The sequence below is a fragment of the Cinclus cinclus genome, chromosome Z (genome assembly GCF_963662255.1).
Source record: "Cinclus cinclus chromosome Z, bCinCin1.1, whole genome shotgun sequence".
Lineage (NCBI taxonomy): Eukaryota > Metazoa > Chordata > Aves > Passeriformes > Cinclidae > Cinclus > Cinclus cinclus.
The window spans coordinates 26,921,112-26,945,208 of NC_085084.1; the positions used below are offsets into that span (position 1 = coordinate 26,921,112).

Genomic DNA, 24,097 nt, shown 5'->3' on the forward strand with positions numbered 1-24,097 from the left:
TCCCATAAAAAATGTCCTTTTTCATAAGAGAGCTCAAACTAGCTGACAAGGAATGTAACTGTGAAGTACAGAACAGTGCTGCTATGTAAGTGCACCAAAATTTCTTTATCTGGAGGAGAGGGTCTTGAATTTGAATTTTGTTGTGGAAAAATTAATTCCATGGTTATTCCACACTGAAGGACAGAAATGCCATGCTGAAGTAGTTACTTCCACAAATAGTGTGCATATGAATTAAACAGTTTGACTTTTACAATATTCCACAAAAGAAACGTAATGAAAATAAGTTGTTTCACAATAAAAAAAAGAGTTGTATTATAACTAAAACATGTTTTTCTTCTTAATTTTGTTCCAGTGGAACAGACACATGGTGTTAATGTGTTTGTACCATATCCTGCAGCCACCAGCAGACACAGTGTGCATACTGCATGCTTACTGCCCTGACTGGCCTATTGCTTTGATAGTGGCACAGTGCTCCTTAATAGGTGTTTTGAGAGTTCAGCTTCCAAAATCGCCATTCATTTATATTTCTTTTATTTTTTCCAGGGCCTTTTCTAGGTCACTTTCCAGACAGTATCCTCATATTTTATTCCCTATTTCATAAATAAGCAGATATGTGTGGTGGTAATTAATGTGAATAAGTATGCTAAAATGTGTGGGGTTTTTTGTTTTGCTTTGTTGTTTTTACATAGCTTTGGATATGTTCCAATTGAAACAGCACTTGAGCTGACGAAATACCTTGCCAGAGAGGATGAACTCTTCATATGGAATGTAGTATTGTTAAATCTAATACCTGAGAATTTGGAAAATACACTGAAGAACCATGAAGTATATCCACTTTTAAAGGTATGACCATTTTATTAGTTACCAAAGATATTAGACCATGCAAATACATTAGTCTAAAGTAATGCTTTTTAAATTCTCAAGAATGTAGTGGTGATTATGATGACTCAAGAGAGCTTGTGATTCCTTTTGCGTGACTTTTATCGAGTTGTTGTTTTGTTTTAAATAGGAGGTACTTAATTATACGTATTAGTCAATGATAAGTCTCATTGAATTTTGAGTTGATTCTTACTGAAAAGCAGAAATACATTCTTTACATTAAGCTTCATCCTTGGTTTTTTGAAACTGAAAATCTGGAAAACAGGACTATCAGTCAGTAGTAAGTGAAAAGACCAACACTGCTATGTATAAAAGGCATGTAATATATTTGTGCTCTGTGCTTTGTACTGCTTTCCATTCATCTACATGAGTGAAAGAAGGAGTTGTGTTTAGACACTAAATGAAATCATTCTTTCCCATGTTTGACTCACTTGAGGTAGTACTGTCACATTTATTTCCTTGAGTCCTGTTTGAAGATTTCACTTATGTTTGAAGTACAACCCCACAGTTTTAGTTCTCTCAAGTTCTAAAAAATAAAGGTATGTTAAAATAAGCAAGAACAAAGCATTTCCTATTGAAAAGGGTTTTTCCTGTTTCTTTGAGAATTTTTTGTCTTTCATAATAAGTTCAGAGGTCCTCGTGATGTGAAATGGTAATGTGTCAGTTTGAAGTACAGGTATATTGCATTTTAGACCCAGTTTATATTTGATTTAATGTTCTGTGTTTTCAAGAAATTAATAGGCGTAACTTTTCAGGATAAATCTGAGTAAATAAGGAAAATAAAAACTTGTATCTAAATGAAAGTAATTTTTCTTTCCCTTCTTTTAAAAGAAATACCTTTTAAAGAGAATGTTGCCAACATACCATTATTATGCAGGTTTCATTCGTCAAAATGTTGATGCTTTGGAAAATGACTATTTTGCTCAGTAAGTATTCTGCTTTTCTTAAGAGTTTTTCCTGGTGTATAATTCTCTAACTAGTGTGAATGTAACAGAATTGTTATTTTACTGTCCTGTAATTGTGTATTCTTTATGAGGACACCTCCAGTGAAACTGCAATGTCAGGATAGGAGCATAAGCGATTGTAGTTTAAGGATTTTACTGGTAGCTCTTGTTTGTCCAAGAACAGGCTGCTTCTAGATGAAAAAAAAAACTGACAGCAAATGAACTTATGATACGATTTTTGGATCAATTACTAAAATTTTACAATACTTCATTTTGCAAGGCCACTGAAGCCACAGGCTTAAACATCAGAGTGATTTGGACTAGATGCAGCCAGTATCTTAAAACTTCAAAGAGGCATATAAACCACACAAAAAACTTGCAAAAAATAGAGTACATTGGTTGCCTCACTAATATCCACTTATATTAATGTCTGAAGACCATTACTGTTTGTTTAATCATTTTCTTAAAACTCAGTTGTTCATAGTAGAAGTTTGTGTGGGTTAATGGTGTCATGTTCTGAAACTGTGGTGGTCAGGCACAGTTCAAGTACTCCAAATGTGGTATGTATGTCTTTTATTGTTACTGTTTTAACTTCTCTTCAAGAGTGTATTTGGAAAAATTCCTGGCAACAGCATGCTGGTTGGGCCTCCAAGACTGTTTGGACCTGTCATCTGAAATGTTTGCTAAGTGGAGGGACGACCCTGCGTACAAGTAAGAGAGGTGATCTGCTCTTAGAATGTGCATGTCTAAGGGAGCTGGAATGTTAAAAGGCTGTTACAAGGGAGAGGAAGAATGAGAAATGTCTCTGTAGACTGCTCTTATTTCTTGACAGAATGACAGAATTTAAGATAACTCTGTCTGCCCAACCTCCTCCTCTTCCCCGAATCCCAGCTTTATGATGATTTCATAATTGCTGCTTTTTGCATAGACTTCACAGGCTGAAGGATGCAGATTTTGCCATGAAGACCAAAACCTGGTTAGCCATGTAACAGGTGAACCTCCTATTGGAGGTAATATCCCATGTCACCCAGTCCCTTTGCTGTAGCCTTGGGGTTGTCATGTACACCAACTCAGCTTTTAAGCTTTTCTTAACAATACTGAGTGAGGTTTGCATGATACAGCCCTCTGCCCACAGTGAGCCCCTCAAAGTGCCTTGCATGTTCTGTGTTCACATAAAGAGGTGTTGGGAAGAGTTGTCAGTCCTTTTGCTGGTACTGGAGACTAGTGGTCAGGGGTCTAGTCTGTGAGAATGGACTCTGGATTCCCCCAGGAAGAGGCTTTCTGTGCTCAAGTATTTAATAATTAAAAAAAAATAATTTACAATGTATTGAAATACTTAATCTTTTTTCCTCCCTCTTTCTTTTGATGTCTTTCTATGCAATAGTCAAATAGTGTTGGCATCGGTGAGTGAATATTTAAAGTTTATTTTTATTTGTTGTAGTTGTGATAAAGATTTGGGGTTTTATTTGATATATGTTGATACATGTAGTTGGCTAAGGAAACTGAACTTGTACTGTTATATTTGAGTTTTCTAAAATAGCTTCATAGTGATTATCCTCATAAAAGCCAAACTGAGTCTTGTAGTTAGACTGAAAAGTTTAAATAGCCTACATATATATACATTTTGTTCCATTCTAGAGAGAATATTCTTGTAACTCCACACTAAAAGCAGTAATGCTGTGCTGAATTGTCAGTATGTTTTCAAAATAGCCATCTTTCTCTACTAATAACATTTGAGGTTATGGAATACTAAAAACCTTGTTTGACTTGAAAAGTCAAAGCTGAAAAGTCAGTGAAATATAGTAGCTGATTTGGTTTAGAATTTGATGAAGAATATTAATTTTGCTGTCCTTCTTGGCCCTGAGAAAAGTTCAAATGGATTTTACTGGGCTATATGTGTGGAAAAAATGAAACTGAATTTGTTTAAGTGAAAATATGATCATGTTTTAAGGAGAAAACCCCATAGAAGATAGGACACTTCTTGGGTTCCAAGTGACAGATCACTGTTCCCATGCAGTTAATGAAGAAACTTTGCATGTGCTGGGTGGGAAGGGAAACAGGCACAATACACTTTTGACCTGTATTTCACAGACAAATTCCTTTAGATGCTCTTATGTTCTTCATGCTGAGAGCAAATTCATAACAGCACACGACAGCTGTTTTGCCACAGGTGGAACTCAGAAGGATTCTCTGTGGAATGAAGTAATGCATTTCTGTTTCAGATTGGGTGATCAACTTTCAGCTGAACATTTCCAAACTGTTCCTGGCAGAACATAACTAGACTTGATACAGTGCATTTTTATCTGTTTCATGGAAATAACTAGGGCTGTAACCCCCAGCCAGTTTCTCAGTTTTACTATTTTTTCATTTTAGGAGTGTAGTGAAGCTTGCTAAATTCATGTGTTCTCTTAGGTGCAGTTACCGGCTTGCCTTTTGAAAGAAGGAAAATAGCCTAGGGGGAGGGACAGCATTTCTGACCATTTTACTTTTTTACTAAAAGTTTACATATACTGCTGCTACTCCCAAAAGTTAAGAAATCACCATTTCATTTCTGGATTGGTTCCAAAAAACAATATAAAATAACCTGCCCTGCTTTCCAGCAGCTTTTTGCATCTTCCCCAGGATGCAGAAATGAGGGATCCTGGCAGGCGGGTAAGGTCAGATCACACAACCACTCCCAGAAAGAACATCAAGATGAGCAAGTCACACCCCTCATATAATATAACCTCAAGCTCCAAAGTCCTTCTGGACTATACTGAACACCCTCTGGGAACTACACAACATAAACCACATCAGGGCCACCCCAGATGTTACCAGCCAGCAAACCATTGCCCCAGAGTAGGCTGCCTGTCCAGCCTGCTTCGAATGTTACACATCAGAGCTGCAGCCAAATGTTACACAGAACTTGTTTATTTGCACACAACAACTTCACAGTTATTAATGAACATTTTCTTGCAACTACTGGAACAGCTTCAGTAGCAAAATAAATAGGTGTACTTTGACCAAAATAGCTTTGCCTTGTTATCATGTCACCATGACCTCTTACTGCAACATTATGAAAAGATTATTAAACAAACTCTGTAACTCAGATCTGTTAGAGATTGATTCCTCACAGGGCAGTACTTCTGCCTGTCATAACTACTCTACATGTCATTCTTGATGGCAAATCCCTTATATCCCAGCAAATACCTAGGTAAATGAATCCAAACTACTTTTTAAAGTAAGTATAGCACATGCCCACATTTTCTGTTAGTATGACAGTGAAATCTCCCACCTGCAAGAAGAACTACCAAAATCCCTGCATCTTGCCTTTTCACTAAGAAGTGGTGTCTGTCATGTAAAACACCAAACTGTCTCCCTCTTTCCTACTAGTCCTTTGTTTCCAAAATTTATAACTTCCTTTTCTCTACCTTGTACTCTAAAGATTGATTTCATAAATCCTTCCTACTGACTGAAGAACTCTGTTGGCATCATCCTCACTTTCTCTAGGACAGTCTGCTGAAACTCACGAATTTTTCTCAAATTGCACTTAAATTTGAATTTGCTGTTTCCAGTTTTGGGCTTGAAGTTTTGGGCTTTTCTGACCAGAGACTTATCTGTTTTTCCAAGTGTATCCCCTGATCAAAGGGAGGATAATTTTTACACCTCTACTTACAATCTTGGCTAAATGTAATAATAAGCAGACTAACAGTATGACATAGGGAAGTCAAATGTTTTGCTTGTAGCAATGGCACCCATTCTTCTATAGGGAATTAGTCCAAAATACTATTAGTTGAAACTGTTTTCAGATAGCCTGCAAGGTAGAATACTGCTATCACTGGAAAGTGTTGACAATGTCATAATATCAGGGACACATCATTGCTACAGAAGAAATTTCCTGTGCAGCCTTTGCATATGGAGCATTATATTGCTAATGTTTACATTTAGTTTCTGTTATGAAATTCATTGCCAAGTTGAGGACTCTTCCCAGGGCTGGGAGTAATAGGAAGTTGCCAATTTCATGGAAAAATGTCCCTTCTGCTTCCCTCTGTGCTGCATGTGCCTTTTCCTAGTGGGTGCATTCACTGAAGAAGCTTGGAAAAGGCTTGTGTGGGATGATGCATATATGCATTACTACACTTTTTAATGGTGTGATCCATTTCCTAGGTTGTGGTGGGGAACAGTGGCATTGACACTGTATGTACACAAAATAGTCTGGCCCAACTGCTCTAAAAATGCTGGGGTTTATGGTTTCCTTTAAATTTCATGCTTTTTCAATGCTTAAATCATAACTAAAACAATCAGATTTCCTATCCTTATTTGCACTACTATTTTATATTTGCATTTTTGTGTATCTTTTAACTGTAAATAAACATCAGTTATGCACTAACAACAGGGTTTGCCTCCACAACAGTACAGTACCTTTAAATAGTATTTTACCTTGCAGAATTCCCTTTTTAATTAGAAGAACAGTCTGCTGCTACGGCATTGCAGTGGGAGGTGATAAAGAATGGAATTTTGCATGGGAAATGTACAAGCATACCGAATCCATTGAGGAAGATGGAGACTTTCTGCTCTATGCCATGAGCTGTGCCAAAGAGTCATGGTTACTTCACAGGTGACCTTGATAAAAGTTTATCTTTGTGCAGGCAGAACTAAAGAATAAGAACAAAAATAGTTTACTGTGCAAAGCTGGTGAAGGTTTTCCTGCCACAGAGGCATGTGTTTTGTCAGCCACTGGTAAAGTTTTAAAGAGTTTTGTTAGGGAACAGGTATGAAAAATGGAACAAACACAAATAAACAATCCTTCTGCGAATATAACTTGTGGGTCATCAAGTCTTAAGTCCCGACTCCATGTCAGCTAAACAAAAAGTTAAGATATATATCAAAGAGTCCTGTCCAAATATTTTCAGAACATAGTTTGGAACATTGTGTTTATTTTCTTTTACTGGCATTTGTATCTTTGTCAGTGAAAAGATGTTGAATTCTCTAATGTGTCATGTTTGTATTACCTAAAACATTTGTTAAGGGATGGAATTTTAGCAGTGATGGTCTAAAGAATTATCATCCAAACATTCTCCATGGGTCTAAAGGTGTGGAAGTAGCATTTCAGTCCTTCCAGCCACCTACTCAAGTGTGGTGGTCATTTGGAAAGACGGGAAAATAAGACTGAGAGTAAGACAACAAATGGTGCAAAGAGATGTGCAACCGCCTATACTAATTTCCCCCTTAACCTATGATCCTTTATTGGATCACTGGATCATCCTTTTTATTGGAACAGACTAGCACCATTTCATGATAAATCAGGGAATTGTGATGAGCTTCTTCCTCCATGTACTTTAGTAGCTGATAAGCCAATCTGTTTTTTGAAATGCCATCCAGGGAGCACTTTAGGGTGAAGAACATTAAGAAGTGCTTTTCCTGGCCCTCACAATTCTTTGTCCATGATGTTATGCATAGTGGTGGCATGCAGAGGAGAGAAACCCAACTCCACTACTTCTACCCATAAAGCAGCTCCCTGCAAGGCTCTGTAAGAAAGTAACTCTAAAATGGTTCATTTGGACATAGGAGAATGCAAGGTAAAACACTGAAGCAACAAAGAGAATAATTACTTATCAAGATGCTCAGGCGTTCTCTGCCAGTGACATCATTAGAAGACACTTCCTGAAATACTTCTGAAATCCTGCCTTAGTCCTCAGGAAAATCTTCTTATTGAGTCCTGTTATAGGGAACCCTATAAATAGGTTGTTTTTGTGTAAAAATGTCTCAGTACTGGCATACTTTGTAGGCTCCATCTGAAGTGCCTGAAGGTGAGGAGCAGTCCGCCCTTCCACAACCTTCTCTGGTTAGAGCAGTGTCTTTCGGGTGCAAAGATAAGAAACCTATCCATGTCCATTTGATATTTTACACACTCACTTTACTAAGAAGTGAAGAGTCTGTGTGCAATAACAAATTTTAAGGACAAAACCCAAGCTGAATACACAGTTCAGAGTGACACATGCTGATATTTGTTGAGATAGGAATTTTTGTGAACTGCATTATATTTCCAGATTGCAATATTGTATATTTCCATTGTAAAACAGCAAGTGACAGATTTATTTCTTTCCTGCTTTTCTAACAGATACTTGCAATATGGACTCAGTGACATGTTATTTTCTTCCAATTGTACTTCAGTCATCATCTCACATGTAGTGACTAATGATATTGGGCACCGCATAGCCTGGGAATTTGTTACAGAAAATTGGCCACTTTTAAGTCAAGGGTAAGCAACAAGTTTTGGCTTCCTCTAATTTCTGTGGCTCTTTGGCTTCTTCCTCTATGTTTGAGCTGCAAAATTCAGGTGCAGATTTTCCTTCCAGAGATGGCTATTTGTAATGATTGATTCAATTAAGTATGCAGAGCAAAGTTTTCAGAGGATTCAGTTCTGGTCAGGGTTTAATGCCAAAGAATGGCTCATCAAACAGAAGACTTTAAAAAGTTAGTCTGTTCATGACTGTTTCTGTGCTTTTAAGTATTCCAGGGAATTCTGACTCTAGAAGTAGGTTATCCACTAGGATTTTACAAGTCGGTGTAAATGCTGTAAATTTTGAGTGTAGCAAAGGAAGTATTTTGATGTCTTTTGGAAGACTCCCTCTCTCCTTGGCAATTTTGAAAAGCAGCAGGGCTGTGACAGAGTACATTCCAGCTGCTTTTGATGGCAGAGGAGACCACTCTGATCCTATTAGTGGCAGCATAACCAAAATCAGGTTTTTAGGAGCATTCAAAATGTGTAAATTATTGTTAATGCTAGAAAAGGCAAGTTGTAGCAGATTCGTGTTATATCAACTTGTTCCCTTACAGAGCTTTTCTGTGTTCTAAATTGATGATAAATTAACTGGAAAATTACTCCCTTATTTTCAAACTAAAAGAATAGTGCAAGTGTTTATTTATATGCCACCCTCAAGATAGCAACAGGAACACCAGCTTGTTGGACACATTACTGGTTTGCCTTTTTAGCTCGGTTTGGCTGTATGGGCTCAGAGAGATTATCTGTTTTGTGCAAAGAATTCACATTGCCCAAGTACAAATATCAGCTCGTACTGGGAAACTAAAATGGAAGGTAATTATTGTATTTAATGTGGCTCAAATGTCTAAATTGAATATTAATGGTACTTCTTTAAAAGAGGGAAAATAGTCCATAGTTGCAAACTTCAGCTTAGTTGGTATTTGCAGCATAGTAAATAATCACTAAATTATATAATTATTTTCAAATGAGATGAACTTTAGTGTATTTGCTAATGTGCTATTTGAAGGACCTTTATCTCAATTTTACAGATATGGGCATGAATTATTGCATGATGTACTAAAAGTCATGGGAAGATTTGTCAAAACAGATGTACAGATCCAAGAGGTAAACCAGAGAAGCATTTAGTCTCAACATCATTGCTAGTTTTAAATGCAAGTTTTTGTTCTTTAAAGAAATTATTGAACATCATGTTGATGTCTTCTAAATCTTCAGGTTTGGAGTAGAGTCCCCACAAATTCTTTCATGACTGTCTCATTTTCCTCCATAAAATCTTTCTGTAGAGGCAATCTTTGCTTTGATATCTACTGAAAATGTACCAACATTTGGACTGCTGGCCTGTTATGTTGTCACATCTATTCAATTTCTCATATTGTTCAATCACTGCTTCCCCCCAATATTTATTTACTATTCTTCAGTCCTCTCTTCTCTTTTGACTATTAGACTGATGAGAAAGTTGTCTTGTTCTGGGATTGTAGAACAGGCAGCACAAGAGGATTCTTCCACCCAGCTAGTCCTAGACATTGTGGCACCACCAGTACCAGTGAAGTTGTTGCATTTGAAAGGATTTGTAAAGGAACAGCAAAAGGGCACATTCTTGATATGTAAGGAGCTTTCCCCTGTTAGTGTAAATCAGTAACCTTGCCCCACCCCCTCTTCAGTCTCTGTCATCTGCCCATTTTTTGCACACTTCTGTCTGAAGCATCTGTCAGGCACACAGTTGCTTGCTGCAAATGAAGTTAAGTGTGTACTGCGCTCATGTGTTTATTTCTTCAGCTGCAGGTTTTTTATAATGCTACTTTGGAAGAGGATGAGAGAGGGGCTATTACTATGCTACTGGAATCTGCAAAACTAGAAAATATTGAAAGGAGAAAACTACTAATCAAAGTTGCCAACTGGTTAGAGAAAAATGTAGATGATTGACTTGGAAAACTATTTCCAGTATGTTACATGTGATTCACTATCATATTGGTATTCATTATAAGCTGTAATTAAAGGTAAAGCACATACTTATGAGTCCTGTGGTTGCCTTCCCACTGGAAATTATGGATAAAATAATCACAAAGAAATAAAGGATTTAGGAAAAGAAGTTATATACATATTTGCATTTTGTATCTAAAATAATTTCCTCCTGAATGATGTCTTAGGGATGCATTGCTAAACATAACATCACATATAGATACAGTCCTGAATCCTTTGGGGGTTTTCTTCTGAAAATCCAAATTAAAAGTGTACTGCATGTTTGTGGCAAAACCATGTAAGGAAATTGAAAAAAGTTTATGCTTTGTTTCATTTGTACAGTGATCTATAGCCAGTCCAGCAGGGTGCTTAGTTTCACATCAGCCTCATTAATAGACTGCTGATGTAGGAGCCGCCTGGCCGGGCCCAAGCTCCTGCTTTATTCCGGGGATATTCCACCTCCCATATTTTCCCCCACGGGTCTACTAATCTCCTAGGTAAGGTGCACACACTTTAAATTCCTGAGTTTCTTCCTGAACTCTCCCCGGATCCTTCCCTGGATCCTTTTCCCAGACTCTTCCCAGTCAGTTCCTTGACCGAGTGGGAGTAGCTACCAGAGCAGTCTGCACACCTTGCACTGTCTTGTAGGTCCCAGTTTGGGCCAGCCATTTGTAGCAATGGGCAACTGTGATGAACAAAACAGAGAGTACAGTGGATCTGATAAATGGGCCTGATATCTTAGGCCTTACCGAGCAGAAACCATGGGAGAGACAGACACAGGGTAAGGTCTCCCTGGGCAAGAAGTGACTAAGAAGTGTGAGAAACTTTGTGATATGATAATGTTACCAGGTGATGTGATGTCATGAAGAATGTGTAACCAATGGGAAATTGTTACCAAAATCAGAACCCCTGTATAAATGCCATACAAGTAAAACTCTATAAAAGCCCCTGTATACTCAATAAATTTGACTTCTGATCACAACTCGGAATGTCCCTGTCTCTCCATCGCCAATAGTGAACTCAGTGACATGATACATCCAAAGGAGATAACTTTATTGTAGAAATCTCACCCTTTTTATGTCTTTAATCTCCACCTGACATAACTGGAAAGAACGCGATGCCTAACAGAATTTAACAGGAGGGCACCCATTGGCTGGCTCAGCTGCCATGCTGCTGTCCATGCGGCCTTCCACCCAATCAGCTTCCTGCTCATTTGCCGTCCACACGGCCTTCCACCCAATCAGCTTCCTGCTCGTTCACTGTCCACACGTTCCTCCAGCCAATCACAATCTCGCTCCCAGGTGTCCCTCAGCTGACTCTCAGCTCACTCACCCAATGTCTTGCTTTGGAAGACAGGTGTCTGCTAGGGAAGGCAGGAGCCTCCCCTGGGTTGGAGAATGTAAACCCCCTCCTTCCGATTATTAAAATATTGAAATTAAGGGGCTCTCAGGCAAAGATGTGGGGACAGGAATAACAGTTCTTCACTAGTATGTATAACAAGGCAAACAAAGCAACTAAGGAGTTAATAACAAATAGAACCAGGACCCAGTAACAATACTCTTGGCCTCGAGCACTTTTCCTTCAGTGAAGTTACCTTCACAGCCGGCAGGAATGAGCAAGAAATCCTGGGCTGGTGGACAGCAGTAGCTACAGAACGTCCTGGGAAGGCAGAAGGGTGCAGGTACTGCGTGGAGAAACCCAGAGCAAGAGCAAACCAACAGCGGTGCTGGGCCAGCCGTGCCCGGCTCTGAGTAGGGCAGGGAGAGGTGAAGTTCAGGATTCCTGGGGTATATGAGCAGATGGTGATAGGTCCCTAAGGCGCCAGGAATTTCTCACCCCACTAAGCGAAAGCCTGGCCGTCCTTCTCTGATACCAAAGACCAAGAACAAAAAGATCTGCAACTGCTGCAGCTCCCCTCCAGTGTATCTGTGCCTCTGAGAGAAAAACTCCCCCCAAAAAACAGAGGAGCTCCCCCTACCCCGTCTCAAGTACTTAGCCATTCAGCAAGTCAACAGGAAAAATTCCACAGGTAATGAGAAGAAAACCGAACCCCCAACAGCCAACGTCCAATTATGCAGCCTGCAGCTGTGTCTATCCCACTGGGTCTTCTGGTGAGCACAAGCCTGCACCACAGTAACAATTATAACCCCATATCCTACACCAGTGCCGCTCTCACAAGGGGGGAGCAATGGAGGTGGCAGGATAGGAATGCTAGGCAGGAGAGTGTGGGAACAACTGGGAGGGAGCAGGGGCAGGTCCTGGGTCAGCCCTGCGCCGTGGGGCTCAGGGAAATGGGAATGTGCCCCCAATGCCGAGGAAGCTCTGTGGACACAGGTCATGGAGGTGATACGGTCACATCTCTGTTTTGGGCACAGCATGGGTTGGTTTGCCTGTGGGAGATGGAGCCATGAGGGGTCTGTCCTCAGTTGCAGAGCTGGGCCCATCGGCAAGGAGGATTTTCAGCCTTCACTGGGCAAGGGGAGTTTGCTCTCCCCTTGTGTCGCACACAAGCCTTGCACATTCTCTTCTGGCCACTAAACTCAGCTACTAAAATAATCTGCTGGACTGCTGTGTGATTCCCTCTTGTCTGTTCCATCCCTTCCAGCCCACTCCATCTTTCCCAATGACTGTGGCAAATTCGAACGTGCAGGAAGAGGCAGAAATACAGGTTGTTTGGGGGAAAATGAGGGTAAAGGGAGAGCAGGAGGAAGAAGAGGAGGGGGAAATTAATTATAAAATGGGATGAACAGCACTCTGTCAAGTGCTGTCAAGAGTTTTTTTCCTCTTCAGCTGCCCCATTTGTCTTGCTGTAAGTGCTACTGAGCACATTGCAGGCAGAGTATGTTGGGGTGTTGGAGGAGCAATCAGCCTGACCAGGAAGCTCAAGAGAAATGTGATACATGTGCTCCCCTGCACCTCCCTAGCCCCAGGAAGGGACATTTGTACTGTCAATCTACCCAGGTGTCTTTACATGCTCATGGTGGGGCACACATGTCCCTGTAGGAGCCCCTAGGAGTTTCATCTCTGAAATCAATCTCTCTCAATGTCACCTAAGATTTTAATCCTCCCATGTTTACATCCTTGTAGCCTGACACTCACCCAGTAGAAGTTTTTCTGAGCAGATTGCAGGCTATGTGTTATCACATATGCCATGATAAACAAATACAACTCCTGCACAAGCAATTCAGAAAACGTTCAGGTATATGAGTATAATTAGCAAAGTGGAAAGAGATATTTAGCGTAAGATGGTTTAATTGCAATTTTTATACTGATAGAGTTAATTTCTGTTTTCTTCACCAAGTAGAATATGGAGAAAGAAGAACATTGAAAAAAAATAGGTTGTAGGTTTTTTGGTTTTGGCTTGTTGTTATATAAATACCCAGGAGACTGTGATTATATTTTCCCCTTGAGTGATTTCTGGTTTATTTTTCACAACAGAACCCCAAAGACCTCTCTGTGAGGCAAAAAGAGGGTGTGAAGCAGCATTTGCATCACCCAACTAAGGTCTGCTGCTTGAATGATGTATCAGCTTCTGGGTTTAAAAGGGAGGTTTGGAGGGAAAGAAAAGTAGGATAAATAAAAAATCTTCTTGCCTCTGTCTAGGTTATAAAATACGTCAGAGAATGAGTGGATACAGCTGATTAAGATAAAAAGACATGTTGGGTTATTTTTCTGAGCCACAAAAGGAGAATTTGTAAGACTTGACAGTTTCAGATGCTTGTTAGGATTTTGCTGTGTTCTAGAGAAGAACAATGAAAGCTATTAATGATTATAGCATGTTGAAAATTTGCGTCTGGCAGTATCAAGAGAAGGCTGAGTTGTCTGCACTAGTGCAACAAATGAACTTGAAAGGCAACAAGCTGAAACATGAGGTTGCACTTTCAGTAACTGGGGAGCATATTTATTTTTGACTTCTGGAAACAGTGAATAGAATCAAAAACATTTTGTCTAAAATGGTAAAATATTTCTTTAATACATCCATGCCCTAAAAATATATATCACTTTTTAAATAAAAAATGCAGTAGTTTATTACAGGGTATTTTTCTTTAATTACCTTTATATATTAAAAAAGGCTCTAAGAAATACATTAGCCCTGTTTATCACAGATACAAATGAGAAATTAGAACTATTAGAACTCTCATCCCCATTTATCCAATTTCTTTATCCCCACTGTTTGTGCTAAATACTATATAAAAGCCATAGTTAATGAGAAAGGAAGTGCGAGGTCTTTGAAGATAGTTCACCTGGCACTGTCTTCAGCCTGCTTCTCTGAGGAGCACTATTTTGATTATTCGTCTTCTGTTTCAGTCTCTCGGGGCTGATGTCATACTTAAAGTATCAAAGGAATTGTGCAGCTATAAATCCAGGGCTGTGTCATTCTCCTCCTCTTTTTGGTAAGTACAGTTTAAGGTTACAGAGACTGTCCTTGCTCTGTTCCTGTCTGCTCTGAACTGAACACACACATTTCAGAACCACAGGTTTTCAGAAGGTGGGTAAGTACCTGGCAGATTTTTTCTGCCTATGGCATGACAACCAGAAGTTGCACATGATTTTATAATTGTTTAACTTCAGCTACAGGAACCCTCACTTCCAGATACAGCAGAAAGTGTCTGTGTTTTGGAGGGAGAACTTTGAAATTGTGTTATTTTACTTGCAGAGGGATGTATTTGCTCCTCCAGACCCCTGTTAAAGAATGGTCCACTGTGCTGTCACCATGTTTGTCAGGGTTCTGGTAAACCAGCTGAGTTAGAAGAGATGAGATCTATTTCTTCATCTGGTCTGTGTTCCCTACCTGGCTTCGAGGCTGTCCTCTGAACACACATTAACATTTCTGGCTGTGTGAGAAGGTACAGAATAGATGCCAAGTGGTCTTTCCACAGCTTTATAGTTCAGTCCATAGTTGATCTGAGAAAGATTAATTTATTCCCATTTTTAACTTGGCTGGCATCAGATGTCCTATAGAAATTCCAAGATGTGTACTTGAATGTTCCACAGAACTGACTGCTGGTTCCTGAGCCCACAGACATCTCTGCAGAGCTAGGCTGTGAAGAATGTGGGATTATTGCAATAGGTCTGTCTAATCTGTGTGTGCATAGGGGCACTAAAGCCATAGGGGCAGCATCTCATGTTTCCCTGATGAAGGTGATGAACATGCTCACATATCTCAGCCAAAACGTCTCCAATGGCACAAACAAATAGAACTTGAAAACAATGTGGACTCACTCTAGCAAACCCTGCAGAGACACTAGCTTTAGGCTTCTTAGATCAAACAGCCTGAAGTATCTGGAATGCTGGTCACCACATTTCACACCAGCTGAAACATTTAGTTCTGTAATCTGCAGGGATCAGAAATATTAAATTCTTGGAAAAACAGATATAGGAGAATATTTCTCTTATGAAAATCATAAACAAATGTAATTGCTTCCAAATCCCAACAACTCCTGAAACTATTCTCTGAGCAGAAACATCTGTGTCATGTATAAGACTCAATATAACACAGATTCTGAATTTCTTTCTCCCTTACTCTGCTTTTAGCCTGGTCCACTGTTTCAAGGCTCTGTGCTGAAATTGCCAGTTCTTAGCCATGCACTGTAGCCACAATGGGATGTTCAGCTGTGAGTGATCACCTCCAGTATTTGCTGTATTCAAAAAGCATGGGAGAACACAGGTTTTGGTGGAGGAAGAGTGCAATTGGTGGTTATCCTCAAAGTTGAAATTTTTATGGAAGAGACCAGTGTTCAACGGATTACCCCAGGATTATCACTACAGCCAGACTAAAAATAGTAAAAAAAAAAAAAATCCTTTTCAGGACCAAGAATAGTTTCCTTTTTATAATTAGGTTCTGCAGACTTCATAGTGGATGTCTGTCTCCCTCATTTCCATCTCTCCTCAGAACACATGGAAGATAATCAGTCCTGGTCACTTTCCTAGTCACATTCTGATTCATTTTTTGTTATCTCTCCTGGACATTAAAATTCAACATTATATACTTAGAGTGTATGTATGTGGAGATAGAAATCTGCTACAATTCTCTGCATAAGATATTTTTGCTGAGGTGCAAGGGCATTTGAAGCCCATCTGTGGAACAAGATGTTTGTTCTTTTCTGTTAGTATTTAAAATGAGATTTCTGATTTTGTGTGTTTGGTTCGAGATAACTGTTAGGACCTAGTTGTCAAAGCAGTCAAATTTTTATACTACCACAGGACACATGGAAACTCTGCGTGCTTACACTGGTAGCTGCAGATGGCTTTTCTGCTCCTGAACCTGGCATAATGTGAAAAAACACTCACAGATGATGGTCATGCATACTCATAAAGTGCTTTAATGATGCTAGATATATGGTTGGACTCAGAAGGAAATGTAGGAAGCAAATCCTTACCAGGACTTGAGTGTGAATGAAGAGCAGTACTCACCCTTTTTAGAATGCTGCCTTTCATTCTTTATTCACTTGTGGAACCCAAATGAATTTTCAGTAGGAAAGCGCCCCCATCCAGCAAATATTAATTGCCTGGTAATAGAATTCCTTTTCTAACCCTAAAATGATACTCAAATCCCAGAACTAAAACAGTTGCTGTCGAGCCTCCCATTGTGAACAGTGTCACATCTGTCATTCTTCAGGTTACTGAAGACAGCAGGAAACCCCCCCTGAAACAGGCTGAAGGCTGTTTCACGTCTCTAAAAGACATCCCCTCCAGGTAATACAAAGTCACTTCCTTGTGGTTCCTATTCTGACCTTGACTGTCACCCTTCAGGAAGTAAGAGAGGAAACCTAAGGCTTGAACTTCTACTTGTCTTAGAGAGGTGCTGGTCCTTCAGCCAGGGTGAAATGAAGATTTTTCACTGGGACAGGGTTGGGGCAACAGTCCTGAAGTACAGGGTAAACTGACAGAGGCCACTGTGCTACCTTTCAGAGGTGATGTGAGAGACTAGGCAGCACGTGGGAAAGGATTGGAGGAACTCCAGAAATCTGAAATTATTTCTGGTTGTGCTTAGGGTTAAAGTCTGAGGCACTGGTACTGTATATATCACATACAAATTTTAAACTAAGTTGCACAAGGTTGGTTACAAGTAGCTAGTATCCATCCTGAACCTATGCTGATGGCAGAGAGGTGACGGATGGCATTTTTTGGGTAGACTCCCAGAACCCACAGACCTCCCAGGGTACTTTGTTAGCTGAGTGATGCCCTTTTTTCTATTAAACCTAAAAGGTCCAGATTCTATTTTATTAAAGGAATCTTTCGCAAAGGAGAGAGATTCAAAAGCCAAGCAGCTTAGATTTACTCCGCGGGTTGGAATCTCCGGGAAGGGCGCGGTGAAGCCGCAGGGAATGCCGGCGGCCGGAGAAGCGCTCACGGCTGGGGCAGCAGCGCCACCTGTGGGTTGGCGCCGGGACTGCGTGCACGCCGCGCCTCGGAGCCAGGCGTGGCAGCAACCCCCGAGCTCGGTGCCATTTAGGCACCAGGGGCTCTCCGACGGGCGCTTGGCCAGTTGTGCAGTGGCTTTGGTGACACAGCTTTTGTATATTCTTGCGATATTATTTTAATACGGTTTTAAAATCGAGCCTGTTAACCGAGCCACATTTTGTTCTGCATTTGCTGCTGATTAAGAATACATAAAAGCCTTGTGTCGATATCACCTGCTTATCCTTAAAAATTTAAATTACAAGTATGTTTATACCTTTGTATGTGTTTAACAAATATGTGCATATTTCACAAGGGTGGTCAAATGAGTGATCTCGTGGACGAAAACTGCAAGAAAAGCAATTATTCCCAAGAAACATCTACAGAAAACAATGTGTCTCCTGCTAAGGACTGCTCAATAAGACACAAAAAATTGGTATGACTTCTACAGTATTACTTTTTAATCAAGATACTTATAATTGCCTTCAATTTCTTCAGTCATTACAAAAATAAAGAAGTGGAGTCGAGAGAGAAATATCAGTAACAATAGTGAAACAGATCAAGCTTGCAGTGCAGTGATTTAGAGGGCTAAGAGCAATTCTAAGTAAGTAGGGAAATAGAAGAGTAGTCTTAGAGGAAGGACTATACCATACTTTTTTTTTTTCAACTTAAAATTGCATTATTTGTGATCATGAACAGTGATGACGCTGAAAATCTACCCCACAGTCCAAAGCAGACATGTCTGAATAAGGTCCATGAGATTGCCATGTATGTTTTCAGGAGGATGCAGCTGAAGATGCACAGCAACAACCACCTTGTTAAAAAGTGCACTCAAGTGCACGGATATTTTGGAATCTGTATCAGCAGGTTGGGCTGGACTGCCACTGCTTTCCCCTGAGAAACAGTGAAAGCACTCAACTGTTTATGAAAAATCACTGTGGACTCTGAAAGGAATGATACCCTCCAGGGAACCTAAAATATGGCAAGGCAGCTCTATTTACATAACAGGAGAAAAAGATAAATTTGTGTGCATTTTTGTGCCTTTACATAATGAATGACAAGTGTATGGTCAAGGTTCACAGTCATTGTCCAAAGGAGAATTGTTTAACATGATGCTTATGTTTGTTTGCAGTGATATTAGAATTATCTGTCAACATACATGGACTATGTGGAATGGTAATACACAGAGTTAGTGCTTTAGCTTCCAAAAGTATTCAGCAGTTTTAGCTAACTGCAAACATGAATTCCATAAAATTGGCAGAAAAATGCATCCTCCTATTTCTCAGAAAACCATGCGCAGTTGAGTTTGTTTTTGTCTGTGTGTTGTTTTTTTTTTCTTTTCCCTCATACTTCTCACTTGTGCAAATCCTTCTGTACTGTGTTAGTTACTTGCTCCTTCAGACATTTTTCTTGCCCTCAGATTGTTTGGACAAGATAATTCCTTGGCATCTGAGGAAACAGTGAAAATACGAGTTAATCCATTTGAGATTCTTATAATCATAGTACTTGTTTTTACATTTTAGGTGAAGCTAAAGAACAAAACACAATTCTGCCTCTTACATGGCAACTTGCAAACTCCATGCTGCTGTACCAGAGTCATGTGTTCAGAGTCATGACTGTTCCATCTCTGGTCAGGATGAACAGTTGGTAAAAGGAATACTTGATTAGTAATTAGACAAGAAAACATTTTAAACAATCAATAAGTTATCAGGAATATTAATTTTAATTTCATTCAAAAGCCAGTAAGGACACTAGGCATCTAATAAATATATTTTTCAAGTGTACTAATTACAAACTTTCTGTTGTTTATTTATAGCAAAAACTTGAGAAACAGTTAAAATGCTTAGCCTTTCAAAATCCAGGACCTCAGGTAGCTGACTTCAATCCTGAAACTAGACAGCAGAAAAAGAAAGCATGCATGTCACAGATGAAACAAAATTTTTTGTATGAGTCCAAGTAAGACCTCTAATTTATTATCTCATTTAGTTTAAAAAATAGCTGGTAGGCTGTTCACAGAATTGAAATGTAATTAATAAAAGCACTGTATTTTGCAGAGTGATTTCTTATTACCCTTGAAAGCCATGTTGAGAAAACAAGATTTTTCTGTGTGACTTTAAGGGAATTTTGATATAGTATGGCATGCATTTATTTTTCAGTAGCAATGGCTGTTGCAATGAGGATATAATGCTGGTATTTTATTTTTCTGTGAGTTTGTTGAAGACTAAATGCTTGTTGTACAGATGTTTTCCACATGTGTTTGGTTTAGTCTCTGAATGTGTTGAAGCATAATTTTTGTTCTCTTTTGCAGATTTACAAAGAAGTATGACAAACATGGCAGGCTTCTTTGTAATGATATAGACTTATGTGATTGCCTGGAAATGGATTGCCTGGGTTGCTTCTATCCTTGCCCCAAATGCAACTCAAACAAATGTGGATCAGAATGTCGCTGCAATAGAAGATGGGTTTATGATACAATTGAGACTGAAGCTGGAGATGTGATCAGTGTGCTACCATTTTTTGTCCCTGACTGATTACGTTCTGTTAGTTTTTGTGCCTGAACATTGTTCTTTTTTCTTTATGTTTTATTAAAATAAATCTTGGTTTTATAAATGGTGTCTAGTGAAGCACCTGACAGTGTTGCTTGTGCTTTTTTATTGCTGCCTACCTAGCAAACTTTACCATTCCCCATGAAGTAAAAGTGTGTATTTCACTCTTCCTCATCCTTAGGAGTTTTGCTGAGCCACCTAGTCAATCCTTTCTAAATGTTGACTTCCTAAAATTGAAGGTGTCAGAACTGTTATAGGAAGATAATTTTCTTACCATGGGAAGCTGAACTGCATTGCTTGTAAAGAGGGTTATTTGCTCGTTCCTCGGCTTGTTCATTTACTCAGATGTGTGACACTGCTATTTTGTGTTGGCTTGTCCAAGAGCTTTTTCATCCTGATGCATTCATTCCTCATATAGGTGAGGCAGGAGGCATTTGAGATAACACTGTTCTTGAAACTAGGTCACTACTTTCCGTGTTCATCTGTATGTTAAGTAAAGGAGAGTGGAAACAACTCTCTCTCAGCAATTCTTTCTTGCTGCCCAGGTTGTAAAAATTAAACCAACATGTTCAGTCAGGACTATTTTTTTTACATCATGTGGCACATTAAACATCCACTGGTTATTAATTATATGGCTAAACAGAGTGGATATTTTCCCTTCTGTACAGAAAAGTCTCTTTAGTTCCAGAAGTTTCCTCTTCATGTAAGACATAACAGATTTAAAATGCAGTAACTTACATTCAGTCTTCTAATGAGGTCGATGTTCTCATTCATGATAGGTATCCACAACCTTTTTGAGGAGTGAGGGTGCCTCTAGATCTTGAGGGCAAGAAGGCTGCAGATGGTTGCAGGTGATTTCCAGGAGCATGCTGCTAGTGGGGGGATTATTCCTTGGGGCCTAGTGCTTGTTTTTGAGGAGATTCTCCCAACATTGAATGTGGCACCAGTTTTCCTCTTCTCCCTTACTACAGGCCATTCTCTGTGAGAGAGACCTTCTGCTCCAAGACAAAGATGCCTTGCAATACAAGAAATTTGAGAATAGATCCCAAGAATGTCTTAACACCAAGATCTTCTGACTTGCTACCTGTTGGGGGTGGGTTCTTTCCCTTTTCCCTCTGTGGAATTTTCCCCATTGTCACGCTAAGATACCTGTTGACTGGGCCCTAATGACAGGGGGAAGCGGACAGGGAAGAGGGAAACCCCTCGATATCCAAACATCCAGAAGAGCAGACAGAAGGCTCTGGCTCGGCCCATTTCCCCGCGGAGTTCGGACGAGAAGGACGATTGCAGCCTCTGGTTCCATTCCTGCCATCCCAGCGTCGGGAGCCATCCTCACTGCTGTCAGACCCTGCCCTGCTGCCTTCTGGCTGTAACCTGCCACCATCCAGCACTCTGCTGAGCACTGGGACCCACACCGTGAGTGGAGGGCTCTCTCCATCTCTCTCTCTCCCCCTGGGACAGCGCTGCCATCACCCCCAGCCCTCCTGCAGCTCTGCAGGACCTGCCCGCCCCCAGCACCGGGAACTGCAGCTCAGGGAAAAGGTGCCTGCAGCCAGAAAGGGACTGGGACTGAGTTACTGTTCTGTTTGTGGGTAATTTCATAGCTGTTGTTGTTCTTGTTTGTCCTGTTAGATATAGTAGTAAAGAACTGTTATTCCTACCCCCATATCTTTGCCTGAGAGCTCCCTTAATTTCAAAATCATAATAATCTGTAGGAAGGAAGGATCACATTTTTCGTTTTCAAAGGGAGGCTTCTGCTTTTCTTAGCAAACACCTGTCTTTCAGACTAGGACACTACCTTGGAAAGATTTTTTTTTCCTCTCAACTAATGACATCTTAATCTTGTATCATGCAGGCAGCATGGGCAACTGTCGTGATTGTTATGGGTTTATATCTTCAAAAGACCAGAGCAATTGTTAGTTGCTGTAAACTTGTTTAGTGTAAAGGCACAGCAGTCTCAAAAGACAGAGTCCCAAATGTTAAAGCGGTGCTAAAAACTTTCTGGCATAGAGTCCCAAATAGAAGCAGCTTCCTGGTTGTCTTGGTTTTGAAAGGACAGGTGTGTGCTAGGGAAGAACAGGGCCTTCCCTCTGAATTATAATTCTGGAATTAAGGGGGCTCTCAGGCAGAGATATGGGGATAGGAATAACAGCTCTTTACTGACATATATAACATGCCTTGTATATATAACACTGCAAACAAAAACCCAACAACTATGAAATTAACAACAAACAGAAGAGGACCCCAGTAAGAGCTCTTTTGGTTGTGGACACCTTTCCCCCGTGGTGCAGTTCCCATCCCAGCTGGCAGTCCGTGCCAGCCAGCTCCCGGTGGGCAGGGGCAGATGTGGCGATCCCGCGTCTCTGCAGTAGTGCTGGGGATGATGGCTGCTGTGTCTCGGATAGGAAGGGTAGAGTAGATGCTCTGCTCACGGATCCTTGGGGGCAGGGTCGGTCCCGGTGCTCCAACGGGATGCTTGCAGGTGGCAGGCTGCAGGTGGCAGACTGAAACTGGAGAAGCGACCGAGCACGGGGGAGCGGGGTCCTACGGCCGAGGAAGGCCGTTAGGATGGCAGGACGAGGTTTTCCAGCGACTGTCCTTCTCCGAGTCAAACAAGCGAGAGAGCGAACAGCTGCCCACGCTCTCCTTTACCTGCCCCCACTGATCTCACGGCGTTTCCTCTCCTCCACCCCCCCCACACCCTGAGAGAGAAACTCCTAAAAGGGACAGGGAGCCTCCCCCTATCACTAGCCATCTCTCTTAGCATGTCAGTGGTGTTATAAATGAGAAACAAAAAGTCTCGATATTTAGCAAAATTTAGATTGCTTTATTTGATATAGACGGAGCAAGCAGCGCTGGGGAACATGAAGGGTCAACGCCCACTCCACGCTCCATCGAACCTTATTTTGTAGCCTCCTTTTATAGCATGGTCTCTCATTGTAATTTTAACTTTGCCAGATAAGCAGTGGTGGTCAAATAAACATCCGTAAAGTCTTTTGGTGACAGTCAGTCTCATAGATAAACATCTGGTCTTGGTAGATAAAAACCTAAAAACCGGCAAAAGTCGGGAAGTCTGGTCTGTGTAGATAGGCAGCATTGATCAAACGAAGACAGGAAGTCTGATTTTGCAAACTGGTAGTAGATAGAACTTATTTAGAAAACATAATATTCATAACAGAAAGATTTAAAACAGAATTATTTAATAATATATTTTCCTCTATCTAGTGTCCATGCTTCACTTCAGACCTTAGTATTCTTGTTCGTTCAAACCCCAATACTTTTATGATTAACACGAATATTTTATCAATTATCACAATTTGAAAAAATTCCAGACAGAGAGGAGAGGGGAAAAAAAAAAGAAAAAGTCAAACCCCAACACTGGTAGAAAATCCTGCGCAGAGGCAGGAGCAGCAGCCCAGCACAGAGCCCTGAGCAGAAGTGGAAGCTGTGGCCTGGTACAGAGCCTTGAGAGGCAGAGGTTACAGCCTAGTACAAAGTCCTGAGGCAAAGACAGATGCTCCCTGGTCTTTCTTCTTCTGTTCTTTTCTTCTTAGTCCTCTTCTTTCATGTGGTGGTAATGATGATAATGATGGTGGAAGAAGAGAGAGAATGGGAGAGAGCTCTCATTCTAGTTACCCAATGAGCAAAAAGCAAGAACCTGAAGCATTTCTTCTAAACCTATTAGAATTCTAGTTCTAGAATATGAAAGTTTACACATAATTTGTGCATATAACCTATTTATTCTACCTGAAGAATGTAAGCGATATTCTTACTATATTTTTATTATGTCTAGAACTATGTTTCTGAGCTCTCACTGAAGCTTGTTTTTGAAGCTTGTTTCTTACCCAGATTCTAAGGTTTTTGCTCTTTAAGGCACTTAAAACATATTTTTACTTACTTAAAACTTAAGCTTGCACTTCTATTTCATGTCTGTGTGGGTTTATATTTTGATTTCTCTAAAAACTTTAATTCAATTCTTGCATACTGTTCTCTCTCTGAGGAGCGCAGAGAGGCCTCTGTTTTCACACCCCAACAAGCAACAAACTGGAGGAGCTTGAAGCCATTATGTAGTGGGAATGCTGTGACACAGTCACCATCAGTGAAAC

At 40.3% G+C, this 24,097-nt stretch overlaps 2 protein-coding genes across 2 annotated transcripts in view; both read left to right on the top strand.

Annotated features, from left to right (window-relative positions):
• Positions 1-10,008, top strand: part of LVRN (laeverin) — a 33,917-nt gene extending 23,909 nt beyond the window's left edge. The window contains exons 14-20 of the mRNA XM_062513417.1: positions 690-843; positions 1,711-1,805; positions 2,427-2,534; positions 6,250-6,420; positions 7,924-8,064; positions 9,117-9,192; positions 9,862-10,008. Coding sequence (XP_062369401.1) covers positions 690-843; positions 1,711-1,805; positions 2,427-2,534; positions 6,250-6,420; positions 7,924-8,064; positions 9,117-9,192; positions 9,862-10,008 — 892 coding nt within the window. The remainder of the gene's footprint in view (positions 1-689; positions 844-1,710; positions 1,806-2,426; positions 2,535-6,249; positions 6,421-7,923; positions 8,065-9,116; positions 9,193-9,861) is intronic.
• A 7,762-nt stretch (positions 10,009-17,770) lies between these two features.
• Positions 17,771-19,976, top strand: ARL14EPL (ADP ribosylation factor like GTPase 14 effector protein like). Its single transcript, XM_062512952.1, has 3 exons — positions 17,771-17,881; positions 19,262-19,401; positions 19,754-19,976. Exons 1-3 carry the CDS (start codon positions 17,771-17,773, stop codon positions 19,974-19,976), a joined length of 474 nt encoding a protein of 157 aa, XP_062368936.1.
• Positions 19,977-24,097: the final 4,121 nt, after the last annotated feature.